Source organism: Ornithorhynchus anatinus, chromosome 2 (assembly GCF_004115215.2).
Source record: "Ornithorhynchus anatinus isolate Pmale09 chromosome 2, mOrnAna1.pri.v4, whole genome shotgun sequence".
NCBI classification, from domain to species: domain Eukaryota; kingdom Metazoa; phylum Chordata; class Mammalia; order Monotremata; family Ornithorhynchidae; genus Ornithorhynchus; species Ornithorhynchus anatinus.
The window spans coordinates 55,453,617-55,470,160 of record NC_041729.1 but is presented as its reverse complement, the minus strand read 5'-3'; the positions used below and the strand labels follow the sequence as shown (position 1 = coordinate 55,470,160).

The window sequence follows — 16,544 nt, the reverse complement described above, 5'->3', positions numbered from 1 at the left end:
TGCTCTCCCAAATGCTTAGTACGGTGCTCTGCACACAGTAAGCGCTCAGTAAATACGACTGAAAGAATGAACGAATGATCCAGGCGTACAAGAGGAGATGGAGAGGTGAGCCACGGGTCTGGAGCCGTGCAGCGGTGTCAGGGTTAGAGCCGGGGTTTCTAGGGCCTTGGCGTCGTTGAGGAATCCCCTCCCCTCTCCCGGGACTCTGACCAGCTTGAGGCAAGAAGTCAGTGGGGGAGACTGGGGAGACCAGAGGAAGCCAGCCCCTGGCATCTTGGGAACACTGCTTGTTGAGCTGTTTTTCCCAGGAGGAGCTGGGACCTGCGCTGATCGAGGAGCATTTCCAGCTCCCATCGCTGCCCGGAGGCATTTCCGGTGAACCGTGCCAGGGTTAGGGTAAAGCGTAACAAAACCTAGTGGAATCTTAGAACAGAGAGGGGCTTCGGGTTGCCGTTTGGTCCAGCCCCTCGCCTCCAGGCAGATGAATACCTACCTAGCCAGCCTGGGCTGTTGTCTGTCCTTTCCTGAAGGAATCCCAGGCCCAGAGACTCCACAGCCTCCACTGAAAACCTGTTCTAGGTTTACTCACCCTGTTTCCAATATTTAGCCAACACTCCAGTTGCCATTTAAACTCGTTTCCTCCCTTCTGGGGCCACTTGGATCCGGAGAACAACTGGTCCATGTCCCATTTGCCCATATCCAGGAAAACCTCCCATCTCACACTAGTTGTTCTCAGGCCCCCCACCCACCCACACCCCACCAGACCGAGCAAAATGAAAACATCCTTCTTTCCCACCCAATCTCATGGTCACCGCTGCTGGACATTGCCGCTGGCCTGTGGGGGCAGTTGCTTAACTCATTCGCTCCCACTCTGGTCCACTCCCGCCCGCCTGCCCGACCACCCGTGGCGAGGGGCGTCTGTGCCCAGCTGTGGGGCAGCAGGGAAGACCCAGTTTCCCATCCTACTGCTCCATTCACCCATCCCTGGAAGCATCCCTGGCTTCTTTGATGGATTCGTCTTTGAAGGCTCCCAGCTTCCAACTCTTTCTCCCCTCAGCCGCTTCCCTCCCTCTCCCTGGGGTTTCCATCTCACTCTGCCCTACCTATGGAGGAGACGATCTCAGAAATGGGAGGATGAGAAGGAAAAAGGAAAAAAACACCATTCAGAGACCCCAACACCTCTGGATTTTTAAGCCAGCCGAGGCTTAAGTGGTCCACGAATATACACACTAGCTCATGAGCGTACACAACGCACTGTGCAACAGCGACTGTGTCTGACCTGATTATCACCTTGTATTTACCCCAGTGCTTAGTACAGGGCTTGGCACATGCTTAAGAAATATCGCAATCATCATTACACATGCATGTACCCATGTGCACACATTCTCTCTCTCACAATCACACACACACACCAGGGTCAGACCTTTCCCTGCTTTGTCCATACCCTCTCCCAGCAACAGTAGCTGCCGCTCTTCTTCTTGACCCCCGGGCGTCAGAGAAATTCTGGTTTTACACCACCGCCTCCAGAGAGGAGGCTCATCTGAATGACCACAGGCGGAGGAGGGCAGAGAGACAGCACACGTGTGGGGAAGGAGAAAGCCCCGCTGACTACTAGTAAAATGTTTCAGATTTCTGCACTTTCTGGATTTTTGTTGTTGTGTTGTAAGACCATTCAGCGGGACAACTGTCCAAAGGCAGACGGCACCGGCCACGAAGCACTAGGCAAAGTGAAGGCCGAATCGGAGCCAGCAATTTGGGGGTTATATGGATCCCCATGGAACCTCCAGGGCGGTCCACCTATTGAGTGTGTGTGTGTTTGGGGTTTTTTTTTCTTTGTTTTTTAGGGTGTTTGTTAAGCGCTCACTACGTGTCAAGCACCGTTCCGTGTACTGGGGTAGGGTCAAGAGTACAGTCCTCTGGAGAGGCTGTTTCAGCTTCTTGGGGAAGGTGTCTTGGGCTGGTCTGATGCCCAGAGACAGGAGGCCCCGGGTTCTTGGTCAGGGAGAGAGAGAGGTAAAATAAAAACCTCCAGCTGCCAAGGACAATAATAATAATAATAATAATAATAATAATATAATGTATTTGTTAAGCACTTACTACATGTCACCACTGTACTGAGGCTAGACTAGAGAAGCAGCGTGGCCCAGGGGAAAGAGCAGGGTCAGAGATCATGGGTTCAAATCCCGGCTCTGCCACTTGTCAGCTGTGTGACTTTGGGCAAGTCACCCAACTTCTCTGTGCCTCAGTTACCTCATCTGTAAAATGGGCAATAAGACCGTGAGCCCCGCCTCGGACAACCTGATCACCTTGTGTCCTCCCCAGCACTTAGAACACTGCTTTGCACATAGTGAGCACTTAACAAATGCCCTCATCATTATTATTATGAAGTGCTGGAGTAGAAACAAGATAATCAGGTCCCACCTGGGGTTCACAGTGTAAATAGGAGGAAGAACAGGTATTGAATTCCCATTTTGCAGATAAGGGAACTGAGGCACAGAGAAGTGAAATGACTAGCCCTCTTTCTCTCTCTCTCTCTTCCTCCCTCCTTCCATCCCCGCCCACGCTGAAGCATCTCCACTAAGGCTAGCGCTGCAGTAGCAGCTGCTAGAAACGCCGGAGCTACCATGGAATTCCGTCTCCAACGTCCCTGTGAACTGTCCCTTTGTCTTTCTGACTCCTTGAGAAGCAGCGTGGCCGAGCGGAAGGAGCAAGGGCTCGGGAATCGGGGGACTTGGGTTCTAATGCCAGTGTTGTCGCTCGTCTGTTGTGTCACCTTGGGCTAGTCACGTCGCCTCTCCGCCTCAGTTACCTCATCTGTAAAATGACGATGGAGACTGTGAGCCCCGTGTGGGACAGGGGCTGTGTCCAACTTGATTTGCTTGTATCCACCCCAGCGCTTAGTACGGTGCTTGGCACACAGTAAACCCTTAACAAATACCACAGTTGTTATTATTTTTATCGGGAGGAAATTTCCAGGCATTCACTCTGGAATCTGCCTCCTTTTGGGATTCAGCCCCCCAGAGAGAGGAGACGGGAATTTCTGGGGAAGACCTGAGCCAGGGGGCAGGTAGGCCAAGCTAGGGAGAGGGTTTGCTGCTTCCCTTCCCTATTGGTTCTCCCGCTCCCTCTGGCCGAGGGCCCAGGCCTGATGCTGTATATTTCCCATATGGGACCACCAAGGCTTCCCGTGTTTCCTCCAAGAGGCCTGGCATGTAGCTTAATGGATAGAGCATGGGCCTGGGAGTCAGAAGGATCTGGATTCTAATCCCGGCTCTGCCACTTGTCTGCTGTGTTACCTTGGACAAGTCACTTCACTTCCCTGTGCCTCAGTTACCTCGTCTGGAAAATGAGGATTAAGATTGGGAGCCCTATGTGGGCCAGGGTCTGTGTCAAACACAACTGCCCTCACATCTATCCCAGCGCTTCGGACAGTGCCTGGCACACAGAAAGAACTCAACAAATATCACAGTTATCATTTATTATTTTCATTATTACTGCTTCTTCGTGCTTGTTCTGCCTGGCCCTCTTGAGAGCCCAGAGAAGTCCATTCCTCTTCCCTGTCTTCTCCCAGATCATGCGGTGGTGATTGGCAACAAGTATGTGGTGACGTTCGACGGGAAGGTGTACGAACTGGCCTCCCAGTGCAGCCTCCTGCTGGCCAAGGATTTTGCCGGGGACACCTTCACCGTGATCCTCAGCGGCAGCCCAAGATCCCTGTACGTCCAGATGAACGGTTCGGCCTTCATGATGGCCCCAGGCCTGAGGGTAAGAACAATTACACTGCTGAGTGCAGAACACTGTACTAAGCGCTTGGGAGAACACAATAGAGTTAGGAGAGCAGGCCTCTGCCCTCTCGCAGGTCTCACAGACACAAAATGTATTCTAGATAGAAGGGAGAAGAACCTGGAAAGATTGGTAAATAGAAGAGTAAGGGCTTAAATAGTAGAGTACATAAAGAACGGGGTTTTGGCAGTTTAGATGGAGAAGAAGTGCCGCTAATCTGCCAGCTTCTCATAGGCAGGGATGGCACTTGTATTTGTTTTGTATTGTATCCTTCGTATCGTCGTCTTCCAAGCGCTCTCCCCACGGTAAGCACTCAACAGACAATATCCGCTGATCGATGGGCAGATCCGGGGAACGTCACGGAGGAAAAACCGAAAGGACAGCAACGCGCTGAATAGGAGAGTTGAAAGAGAGGGAGCGTTAAGGATAATGCCAAGGTCAAGGCCTCCGGAGACAGGGAAGAGGATGGTAGTGTCAACCGGGATGGGAAAGTTAGATGGGAGAGCGGATTTGGGAGGGAAGGTGAGGAGCTTGGTTCTGGACACAGTGAGCTGGCATAAAGGTACAGAAGGGCATCTTTATGGCTGTGTCCCTGAGGCTAAAGAAACAGTGTGGCTCAGTGGCTAGAGCATGGGCCTGGGAGTCAGAAGAACATGGGTTCTAATCTCAGCTCTGCTATGTCTGCTGTATGACCTAGGGCTAGTCACTTCACTTCTCTGGGCCTCAGTCCCCCCATCTGTAAAACAAAGATTAAGAGTGTGAGCCCCTTGTGGGACGGGGCGGTGTCCAACCTGATTAACTTGTGTCCACCCCAGCACTTATGAAAGTACTTGGCACGTAGTAAGTGCTTAACAAGGACTATTATTATTATTGTTAGAGGAAATGAAGAACTGCAGAGTGGAAAGTCGGAGGCCAGTGATGACTGGATGTTTCCAGAAAAGCAGTATGATCTAACGGATAGAGCACAGGCCTAGGGAGACAGAAGATCCTGGGTTCTAATCCTGGCTCCACCACTTGCCTGCTGTGTGACCACGAACAAGTCACTTCACTTCTCTGGGCCTCAGTGACCTCATCTGGAAAATGAGGATTTAGATTGTGACCCCTCAAGTGGGACATGGACTATTTCCAACCTGATTAGCTTGCCTAACCCACTGCTTAATACACTGCCTAAGTACAGTACTCTGCACATAGTAAGCACTCAATAAATGGCCCAGAATAGCAAACGTAATATAAAAATATTAGAATGCATGAAAATGAATGTTTCCACAAAAGCGGAGCTGACCTTCATCTTGACCATCATCATTTTTAGGTGCTGATGGTCTCTGAGTCAATGTAAAAGGCAAAGTATGACTTATCAAGGCTTCTTTCTATCATTCTTTCATTCAGTGGTATTTATTGAGCGCTTACTATGTGCAGAGCACTGTACTAAGCGCTTGGAATGTACAATGCGGCAACAGATAGAGACAATCCCTGCCCATTGACGGGCTTACAGTCTCGATCGCTTAAAACCGGGGGGCTGGAACGGGGGAGAGGCAAGCAAAGAGAGAGAGAGTCCCAAGAGCAAGGGGTCAGGGGAAGGGTCATCTAGTCTGATTGTCTAAGCAATAGCCTCACCCAGGGGTGCCCAGCGGGGAGCAGGGAAGACTGTTTGGGGTGAGAGTGAGGAAAAGGAAAGGAATACAGCCACCCTCGAGGGCTAGAATAAGCTTGTGCTACCCCAGTGCTTACTACAGTGCCGGGCACATAGTAAGCACTTAAATACCATTGGAAAAAAAAAAAAAAGTGCTCTAAGGTGGTTCAGACGGCTGAAGCGGTCGTTGGGGGACTGTGATGGAGAGAGATTAGTTGGGAAAGGCCTCCTGTAGAATATGTGATTTCAGAAATGATTTTGAAGAGGGGCAGAGCAGTAGCCAGCAGATCTGTACACCAGGGAAGATCGTTCCAAACATTCAGTGTTATTTATCGAGTCAGTGGCATTTACTGTGTGCAGAGCACTGTACCGAGAGCTTGGGAGAGTACAGTCTGAGCGAGCTGGTCAGTCGGTCGTATTTCCTGAAAGCTTACTGTGCGCAGAGCACCGTATTAATCGCTTGGGAGAGTACAATATCACAGACACATTCGCTGCCCACAGTGGGACGCGATCCCTTCCCACAAGGAGGTTACGGTGTATAGGAGATGGGGACCACCCGACGTGGTGAAGGGGTTAGCTCGAGGGCCATGAAGGGCGGAAAGCCTGGGGTAGTGGGAGAAGAGGTTGTGAAACAGGCCGGAGAGAGCCGATCACGTGCCTTGAAGTCAACGGTCCCGGACAGATGCTCGATTCAGAGAGGAATCAGCCCGATGCCATTTCTGACTGTGGCCAGCCAGTCCGGCCGGTTTACTGTGGATTACAAGGGAGGGTTGAGGGGTGAGTGGACCCTCAAGCCCGGAAGAACACCCAGTAATGGCAACCTTGCCCTCACCTGTGCCCTCAGCCCCACCCTGTGCCGGGTGTACAAGCTGCTGCCTTGCCTCTATTCCCCTCCAGCAGGAAAGAGGACGGCAGAGCAGCGCGAAGCCTCACATCACCTCGGGAGAGCTGGTGCTCATGTACCCATTGCTATGGCCACTGAATCACGAGGAATTTCTTTTTCTTATGGCATTCGCTAAGCGCTTCCTGTGTACCAGGCACTGTACTAAGCACTGGAGTAGATACAAGGTATTCAGGTTGGACGGAGTCCCTGTCCCACATGGGACTCAGACTTAATCCCCATTTTGCAGATGAGGTAGCCGAGCGACTTGCCCAAGGTCACACAGCAGACAAGTGGCAGAGGCAGAACTGGAACCCAGGCACGTGTGTGCTATCCGCTAGGCCTCGCTGCAACCAGAGAAATTCTACTCCTCTAACCACAGCCAACTTTTTTTTTCTTTTCGCAGACTATCTGTCCTGGCCTCTTATGCCGTTTTAGTAATTTGTTGCTCCCAGTGTGCCCATCTCCAGTCCCTCTCCCCCAACATTTATTCATCGAACATGAGCCCCTCAAGGGCCAGGGTCCGTGTCTAAATAACCCCATCCCAACCGCCGTGTATCTTTTCCCAGCACTCAGTACAGCGCTCTGCACCGCTCTCCGAACCGTTACAACTACCAGGATCAGGGAAGGCTTCCAGGCAGAGGTGGAATCAAATTATGATTTTTTTAACAAGTAGCAAGATGGTCAAAGCGGAGCAGAATAGGGACACTGCTCCAAACCTAAGGAATAGAGTGGGCACAGTTTTGGACAAGTCCTTAAGGTGTGGCCAGACACATACAGGCCGCGGGATGGTTCGGCTCAGATCGTCTCACCGCAGTCCTCAATTTGGGAAATGCCGTTTTCTACTTGTCCGAACCGCAGGTCCACAGGATGAACAGTATTTCCCAGGTGGAAGAGAGTTGCCCCAACTTGGCTCTGCCCCCTGCCAAAATCAGGGCCAGCGCGAGGAGAGAAGAGGTCAAAGTGGAACTGTCCAATCAGAACGGGGTCACCCTGTCCTGCGACCCCCAGGCCGACCTGTGCGGCCTAACGCTGGACGGCTGGAACCACGGTGAGTCCCAAGCAACCCCACCTCTCAGCTTCCATCGGGGTTCCCCCTGCCCGGGTTTTCCAGCTCTGTCCATCACCACTTGGACGGTCCTTCCTTCGGCCCCTCCTCCGGCCACTGGGCTGTCAGCAACAGACAAGATTCTCTGTGCGAAATGGCCGCAGAAGAATTTCCCCCAAACGGCCCGCTTCCCACTCGGCCCTTCTCCTTGTCCTCTCCCTCCGGGATGGGTGAGGACCCAAGCGGGAGTGAGGTGGACCCTCTGCTCTCTCCGGACCAGACCCAGAACAACCCACCCACCTCCTCGGACCACTGTGATTTCACACGGGGGTGCACCTGTGGAAATCCGATTTGGGTTCCCCGCCTGCCCACGTGAGGGTTTTCCGGAGAATCTGGAATAACTGGCTGTTTTACTCATTGGTTCCTCTCAGGCAAACAGCATGTGCTTTTTTGTGTGTGTGTTTTTTATGGTATTAGATGAGTGCTTACTATATGCCAGACACTTTATTAGACGCAAGATGATCAGTTTGGACACGGTCCCTGTCCCACATGGGGCTCACAGTCTTAATCCCCATTTTACAGATGAGGTAACTGAGGCCTAGAGAATCAATCAGTCGTATTTATTGAGAGTTTAATGTGTGCAGAGTACTGTACTAAGCATTGGAAAAGTACAAAATAATACTTATGGTATTTCTTAAGTGCTTACAATGTGCCAGGCACTGTACTAAGCACTGGGGGGGGGGGGGGGGATACGAACAAATTGGGTAGGACCTATGGGGCTCACCGTCTCAATCCTCATTTTCCAGACGAGGTAACCGAGGCACAGGGAAGTGAAGTGACTTGCCCAGGCTCACACAGCAGACAACTGATGGTGCCACTTTCTTATTTTCAGCACAGAGTCTCCAGGGCAACAAGGCAGCAGGGTCTGCCGGATGGCCCTATGCCTCCCAGGGAGATTTTGAGCCCCTGGCTGGGGAGATGCGTGGTGCGAGAAGACAGCAGGAGGGTGGCGTAACTCGGTCTTCCCTCATCGGTGCCGGGGCAGTCAATAAGTCGTGTGGCTTCCTTCTCCCAGGTGTGTCAGCCGGGCTACTGGGCACCAACGACAACGAGGCAGGCGACGAACTGATGCTTCCTGATGGTTCACTTGCACGGAGTTGGCAGGAGTTCACGGAAGCCTGGCAGGTGAGACCCAGCAGCGGACAGCTTGCGTGTCCTGGAATGTGGCTCCTCTGGAGACAGGTGATTGATTGTGGAATGGCAGTTATCTGGGTGAGAGGATGTGTCTGTGGTTCGGGGAGGAGGGAGGGGGAGGGTGCTTAGGCCGTGAGAGGTAAAAGGGTGAGTACTTGGGGTCAAGAGGACTCCTCAGTGAGGTGCAGTGGGAAAGGTAGCTGGTTCTAATCCCAGGAAAAGTTTTTTAAAATGAGAGGAGAGAGCTTTCTGGGTGTTCCCTTCTTCCTTTTCCGGTGCCTGTGCGGAGGGAGCTTTTGGGGCACGCCCTCTCTGGCCACCCTCTTTTCACACCATATCCTCTCTAACGATCTCTATCTTTGAAGCAGCAGTGGAAAGAGCACGGGCTTTGGAGTCAGGGCTCATGAGTTCGAATCCCAGCTCTGCCACTTGTCAGCTGTGTGACTGTGGGCAAGTCACTTCACTTCTCTGTGCCTCAGTTCCCTCATCTGTAAAATGGGGATGAAGACTGTGAGCCCCACATGGGACAACCTGATTCCCCTGTGTTTACCCCAGCGCTTAGAACAGTGCTCTGCACATAGTAAGCGCTTAACAAATACCAACATTTATTTATTTATTTATTTATTTACCTACTTCTCTTTTCCTTGTCTCCATCTCTCTATTCTCCTCTCCATTTAGCTATGTATCTTTTATTTATTTCTCTTTTCCTTCTCCTCTCCATCTTTTCCCTTCTGTCAATATTTTACCTACCTCAGTGTTTCCCTTCTCCCTTTTACCAATCACTATTTTTCTTCTTTTACCCATCTCTCTCTTCCTTTGCTTATCTTTTCATCTATGTCTTCTCCTATCTTTTCCCTCTCTTTTCCTTCTCCTTACCTTTGACTATTTTTCTTCTATTACTCATCTCTCTTCCTTTACTCTATTTTTCTTATCTCATAGTTCTCTCCATCTATTTTTTCCTTGTCTTCTATAACTATCTCTTTGCTTTCTCCTGTCTGCTTTCACCTTCTACCACTCTTTTCCTTATTTTAACTTCCCTCTTCTTTATCTTTAACTCTCTCTTCTTTATTGGTCCATCTACCTCTGAAACTATTTTTACTTATTTCTTTTCTTTCTCCTCTATCTAGCTTTCACTTCTCTTTTCCTTCTTTTACCTCTCAATATTTTTCTTATCCTTTTACCCATCTTTCTTCTTTATCTCCCATTCCTTCTCCTCTACAATCTACCTCTCTTTCCTTCTCTTATCTTTTATCTACCTTTCTCTTCCTTGTTTTATCCCTTTTCCTTCTTCTCTGTATATATCTTTTACCTATTTCTTTTATCTTTTCTAGCTATCTTTACCTTACCTCTTTCATTCTTCCTTCTACTGATCTCTTTTCCTTTTCCTCTCTCTGATTCTCTTCTCTTTTACCTCCCAGTTTTCCTTCTCCTCTCCAAGCTTTTTCTGCACCTGAATATCTTTTACATATCTCTTTTCCTTTGCTTCTGTTAATACACCTACCTTTTGTCTCTCTTCTCTTTTCCTTCTCACTGTCTATCCATCTTACCTCTTTTCTTTCTCTTACTACCTATCATTTATCTATCTTTTACCCATTTTCCTTTTCCTTCTTTCTGTCTTTAATCTTTCCCTCTTTTTCCTTTCCCCCTCTATCCATTTATCTTTACCTAGCTCTCTTTTCCTTAATCTAATTGTACCTCTCTCCCTCAACATTTTACCTATTTTTTCCTCTGCCAGTCTACCATTTCTCTATCTCTTTTCCTTCAATCAACAGTCTTTACTGAAAGCTAAATGTGTGCAGAGCAGAGCACTGTGCTTAAGTGCATGGGTAAGTACAATATACCAGAATTTGTAGACATGTTCCCTGTCCATAAGGAGCTTACAGTCTAGAATGGGGGGGAGGGGTAGACGGATATAAACAAAAATTACAGTTATGTACATAAGTACTGTGGGGATGAGGGTGAAGTCAATAAAGGGAGCTACAGGCCAAAGGCAGGATATAGACAAGGCGTCAGTGGAGTGATAGAGGAGATCAAGATATACTGAGTAGGTTGGAATTAGAAGAGCAAGTTTGAGGGCTGGGTTGTAGGACAACAAGGTAAAATAGGATGGGACAAGATAATAGAGTGCTTTAAAGTCAAGGGTAAGAAGTTTCTTTTTGATGGTCAACCAGTGGAGGTCCTTCCCTTCCCTTTTATCTCTTTCTTTACCTTCTCCTCATCTATCTTTTTGTTAGCTCTCTCTTTTCCTTGTCTGATCACTTATCTCTCTTTGCCTTCTCCACTCCTCTCCATCTATCTCTTACTTATTTCTCTTTCCTCTTCTATTTTCTTTCTAATTTTACCTCACTCCTCCAAAATATCTCTCAATCTATCTTTCCCCTTTCTCTCTTTTCCTTTTTTTCTTCACCACTCTCCTTTCCCTCTTTTATCTTACCTATCTTTTCCTCATCTTCTCTCTCCCTCTTTTACCTATCTCTCTTGTTTAACCTATTTATCTTTTCCTTCTCCTGTCCACTGATCTATTTCCTCTATTTGATTTACCTATCTTTTCCTTCTAGCTATCCACCTGACCTCTTTCCCTTATCTATGTTTAACCTACCTCCCCTTTCCTTCTATCTTTTGCCTCTCTCTTCCTTCACCTCTCTTTTCCCTCTCTCTCCATTCCTTCTCTTGTATCATTTACCTCTTTTCCTCTTTGCCGCCTTCTTTCCATCTCTCGCCTATTTCTCCTTCTATCTGATTTTACCTCTCACCTATCTCTCTCTCTCTCTCTTTAAAAAAAATGGTATTTATCAAGTGCTTACTATGAGCCAGGCACTATATTAAGGGCTGAGGTAGATACAAACTAATCAGGTTGGACAGAGTCTTAATCCCCATTTTACAGAGGAGGTACAGAGAGCTTAAGTGATTTGCCCAAGTTCACACAGCAGCCAAATGGCAAAGTCAGGATTAGAACCTAGGTCCTCTGAGTCCCAGGCCTGTGCTCTTTTCCTTCCTCTCTATAAATCTTTATCTTTCACCTCTTTTCCTTGCCCCGTTTTACTTCTCTCTCAATCTTTAACCTACACTCTCTTCCTTCTCTTGTTTTACTTCTCTCTCACCTCTTTTCCTTTTAATCTCAAACTATCTTTTTACCTATCTCTTTTCCCTCTATCTTTTACTGGTCTCTCTTTTCTCAACTGTCCTTTCCCTACCTCGCCCTCTTTCTCCTGTTTCTCTTTTCCTTCTCTATTATTAACCTGTCTTCCTTCTCCTCCCTCTTGATCTACTTTTTCTCTATTTCTTTTACCCAGCTCTTTTCTTTCATCTCTGCCTCACCTCATTTCTTTTCCTTGTCCTCTCATCTTTTACCCTGTCTCTACCTTCTTTCTCCTCTTGAACTCTGACATTAACCTCTTCCTTCCCTTCATCGATGATATTTATTGAGCACTTATGTGCAGAGCATTGTACTAAGTGTTTGGGAGAGTACAGCAGAATTAGCAGACCTGTTCTCTGCCCAAAATGAGCTTACAGTCTAGAATGAATTTATCTTTTACCCAGCTCTTTTCCTCCTCCTCTCATACCTATCTTTCTCTTCATTCTTCTATCATTTACCTATCTCTTTTCCTTCACCTCTTCAAATACCTACCTTTTCTCTATTTCTTTTCCTTCTCTAACCATCCATCTCAACCTTTTCCTACCTCTCTCTATCTTTCTCTCTTACCGGTCTTTTTCCCCTCTCTTCTATCTTCTACCAAGTGCCTTATCCTTTTACACATCTCTCTCTTTTCCTTCTCCTGTCTCTTTTACCTATCTAACTGAATCTGACTCCTGGAAAGCTGAAGTTTGTGTCTGCCCTACCAGGTGGACAGTGAGTGCAGTGTTTTGCCGAGGAAAGCCCAATCCTGTCCTAGCACCGTGACACCAAACATCTGTGGGATGTTTTTTCGGGATGTTCACTCCCTGCTCCGGAACTGTTTCCAGGTGGTAAGTTCTGTAATGGTGGTTCTGCCTGGGTGGGCAGAAGGGAAATCCAAGATACAAATGGAGCAATCAGTGATGTTTATTGAGTGCTTACAGTGTACAGAGCACTGTAATCGGTGCTTGAGAGAGTTCAATACATTCGAGCTGCTGGACGTGATCTCTGTCCTCAAGGAACTTCCAATCTAAATTGGGCAAAAAAATCACAGGGAGGAAATTAATAATAGTGATAAGTGTGATATTTGTTAAGCGCTCGCTATGTACCAGGGATTCTACTAAGTGCTGGGATGAACAGAAGCAAGTTAGGTTGGATACAGTCCCTGCCACACATGGGGCTCGCAGCCTTAATCCTCATTTTACAGTGAGATAACAGAGGCGATAACAGTGAAGTGATTTGCCCACGGTCACAAAGCAGACGAGTGGTGGAGCCGGGATTAGAATCCAGACCCTTCTGACTCCCAGACCAACGGTCTATCCACTAGGCCTCGCTGCTTCTCTGGAAGTGGCAGACTCTAGGAGTGGAGAAATGACAGGGATAGTATAAAACGGAAGGCATCTCAAACCTTTGGAACTTGTCTGGCTGTATGAGGGACAGATACTGTGTCCACCCCAGGTATCTACTCTTGCTCTTAGTAGGGTGCCTGGCACATAATAATATTTACCAAATAAAATTGCCATTATTTTTCCCCCAAAGTCGAGAGTCAGGTCTTCCCTCAATCTGTTAAACATGCCCATGTAACTACTATCCAAAAAAAAAATAATAATAATCCCCTGACCCCACTTTTCCCTCCAATTACCATCTGACCTCCCTCCTATCATTCCTTTACATAATCCTTGGATGAGTTCTTTACATCCGCTTTCTCCCACTCTCTCATCAACCCCCTATAATCTGGTTTCTGTCCCCTCACCTCCACTAAAATGGTCCTCTCCCAGGTCATTCATTCATTCAACAGCGCTTATCGAGCGCTCACTACGTGCAGAGCACTGTACTAAGCGCTTGGAATGTACAAATCGGCAACAGATAGAGACAGTCCCTGCCCACCGACGGGCTTCCTTGCCACAGCCAATGGACTCTACTCCACCTTCATCTTCCCTGACCTCTCAGCAGCTTTCGAAACACTACTGAACCCTGGTTTCACTGTCACTGTCCTTTCCTTTCCTGGTTTTCCTCCTAGCTCTCTAGCTGTCCCTTCTCAGCTTCTTTTGACAGTTGCTCCTCTCCCTCCCACCCTCTAACCGCGGGAGACCTTCACGGCTCAGTTCCGTGCCCCCTTCTATTCTCCGTCTATACCCACTCTCGTGGGAACTCTTTCCTTCTCATGGTTTCAACTACCATTTCTACGCAGGTGGTAAAAGCAGTAGAGTCCCAAATCTACCACTCCAGCTCTGCAGTCTCACATTCCCTCCTGCCTTCAGAACATCTCCACTTGGACATCCTGCCGACCCCTCAGACGTAGCCTGTTCTATACTGGAGCCACAGTCCCACCCGAAGCCTTTCCTCCTCCCCACTTTCCTGTCACTGCAGACACCACCACCAGCCTCGCTGTCTCTCAAAGCCACAACCACGATATTCTCTCTCTCCTTCGACCTGCACATTCATTCAGTCAGCAAATCCCGTCGGTTCCACCTTCGTGACACCTCTAGAATCCACCCCTTTCTTTCCATCCAAACCGTTACTATGTTGATCCAGGTACTCAACATCCCCCCACCCCCTTCACTACTGCATCAGTCTCCTCACTGACCTCCCTGTCTCCAAACCCTCTCCTCTCCAGTCCATACTCTGCTGCCCAGATTGGTTTTCTAAAATACCTGCACACATCTCCCCACTCCTCAAAAAATGCTAACAGTTGCCCATCCATCTCCACATCAAAGAGAAACTCGCTTTAGGGCCAGCTTTAGGCCCAAGCTCTCCCTCCCATCTGAATCTCCCTCCCCCTTCATATCTGACAGACTCTATTGCTTTTCCCATCTTCAAAGCCCTACTAAAACCTCAACCCGGAAGCCTTCCTGGACTAATCTCTCGCCTTCCCACCCTGCTCTCCCTCCCTTCCGGATCACCTATGTACATTTAAGTCCAGACCCCTAATCAATCGATGGTATTTGAGCACTTACTTTGTGCAGAGCACTGGACTAAACACTTGGGAGAGCACAGTATAACAGAGTTGGTAGGGTTCCCTGCCCACAGGGAACTTAGAGTTGCTCATGTCTACCTATGCCACTATAACTCTCCGTGTTCTGTACATGGTAAGTGCTCACTAAAGACTACTGACTGATTGAGGGGTGCTCCACCTCCCCTCACAGGGCTCACACCCCGATAATAACAATAATTAAGATATTTGTTAAGAGCTTACTATGTGCCAGACACTGTTCTGAGCGCTGCGGTAGGTATAAGATTATCAGTTTGGACACAGTCCTTGCCCCGCATGTGGCAAATGAGGAAACCGAGGCCAGGAGACGCAAAGTAACTTGCCCAACATCACCCAGCAGACAGGTGGCAGAGCCGGGATTAGAACTCAGGTCCTCTGACTCCCGGGCCTGTGCTCTTGCCACGAGGCTATGCTTCTTCTCTAATCGAAAACCCTTCTGGCATCGGTCGGATAAACACTCTGGCTCAGTTTCTCCCCCATACTGTGCGGCTGCAAAGTCTCTACCTGAGCCGTAAGGCGGGAGGCGACTGACTCCAGATGCTTCCGTTTCAGGTGGATCCCATCCCATTTTACAGCACGTGCGTCCAGGACACCTGTGAGGCCAACGGGCTCCAAGCCGCCTGCGGCCTGGCTGCCGCCTTCATTCATCTGTGTAACAGGGCTTTTGTTCCCCTGGAAACTCCACCTCAGTGTAGTCAGTTCCAGCGATCAGGGCTGAAAGGCTCCCTGACCCACCACCCCTGAGTCTTTCGAAAGGCGATCTCTCTCCACAGCCCGCTGCGTTTGGGCTCCTCACCCGGCTCCAAGGTGGAACTGTTTGTGCTGGAAGGCTGAGATGATGGGAAAAAAATGCGCTCTCTTCCAGATTCCTCAACTCCTTGTTGGGGTGGTGATGGTGGGGAGACAGAGGGACAACTCCAAGGGCTCTGGCCAGCACTGAGTTTCATGATGGTCACTAGAACAAGGAGACTCCCTAATCTCCCTCCAACACCATCCCAGGGGCTCCCACCCCAAATGGCAGGAAGGATCCTCCGGGGTCGCCCCATCCTATCTCCCCCAAATAATAGCTCCACCATTCTCTCCCACCTGTTGTCTACTGCGTTTCCACTCTAACCTAGAGGGACCAGAAGACACAAGCCTGATCCATCGCCATTTTACTGAGGGTCTAGTCACACCACAGACAGCACCCAGACCTGCGATACACATTGCAGCGCCCTGTCCGGAGGAATCTTCTCTGGGTAGTTTAATTCTCCCTATGCTACAAGTAGGAGCCCTTCCACCCCTGTGAAGGGATATAAAGGCTCTGCAAGCCTGAGGAGGGGGGAGGAGGAAGACTCCCACTCAGCCAAAACTCCCTCTTCGGTTTTTAACTGGCCGAATCAACTGCTTCTGAATCTCCGTCCACTTTTCCTCCTTGTTACCCTAGAAGACAGGAAGGACTGTAGACGTTTTTTAAAAAACCTCATCAAGACGTTGGGCTTCAGTGAAGAGGTGGTCAGGGGAGCCCACCCAAACACTGTGCTTTTCCTCCTGAGGGGGAACAGAAAAATAAAGCTTTCCAAAGTCTTCCGTCACACTTGGGGTAAAATAAGTACGACTACAAATATCGGGCCGAGCTGGAGCCCTGACCAAAGTTGAGAAATCCGAGCCGATTCTGCCCTCTGGCTGCTTACAGAACAAAGGATGGAAGTCCATCCTCGCAGTTCCCTCCCAGGAACTTGTTGGAGGGTGGTGGGGAGGCCCTGATACTCGCCCTCTCTCACCAAGCCTGACAGTACAGATGGGCAAGTTTATGTTTTTGAATCAACATAAAAGTCAGGAGGTAAGGCCCTTGGTGGCTTGGAGGTGGGAATGGAAGGAGGGGGAAAGGGTGGGGACTGAGGCACTACTGGGCAGTGGTTC

General features: G+C 49.0%; 1 protein-coding gene across 1 annotated transcript in view; it reads left to right on the top strand.

Moving 5' to 3' along the window:
- The window catches only part of LOC103170737, a 124,232-nt gene extending 108,014 nt beyond the window's left edge, over positions 1–16,218 (top strand). Inside the window, exons 68-72 of the mRNA XM_029051572.2 lie at positions 3,572–3,765; positions 7,155–7,344; positions 8,417–8,526; positions 12,379–12,501; positions 15,195–16,218. Coding sequence (XP_028907405.1) covers positions 3,572–3,765; positions 7,155–7,344; positions 8,417–8,526; positions 12,379–12,501; positions 15,195–15,386 — 809 coding nt within the window. The 3' untranslated portion in view covers positions 15,387–16,218. The remainder of the gene's footprint in view (positions 1–3,571; positions 3,766–7,154; positions 7,345–8,416; positions 8,527–12,378; positions 12,502–15,194) is intronic.
- The last annotated feature ends 326 nt before the right edge of the window (positions 16,219–16,544 follow it).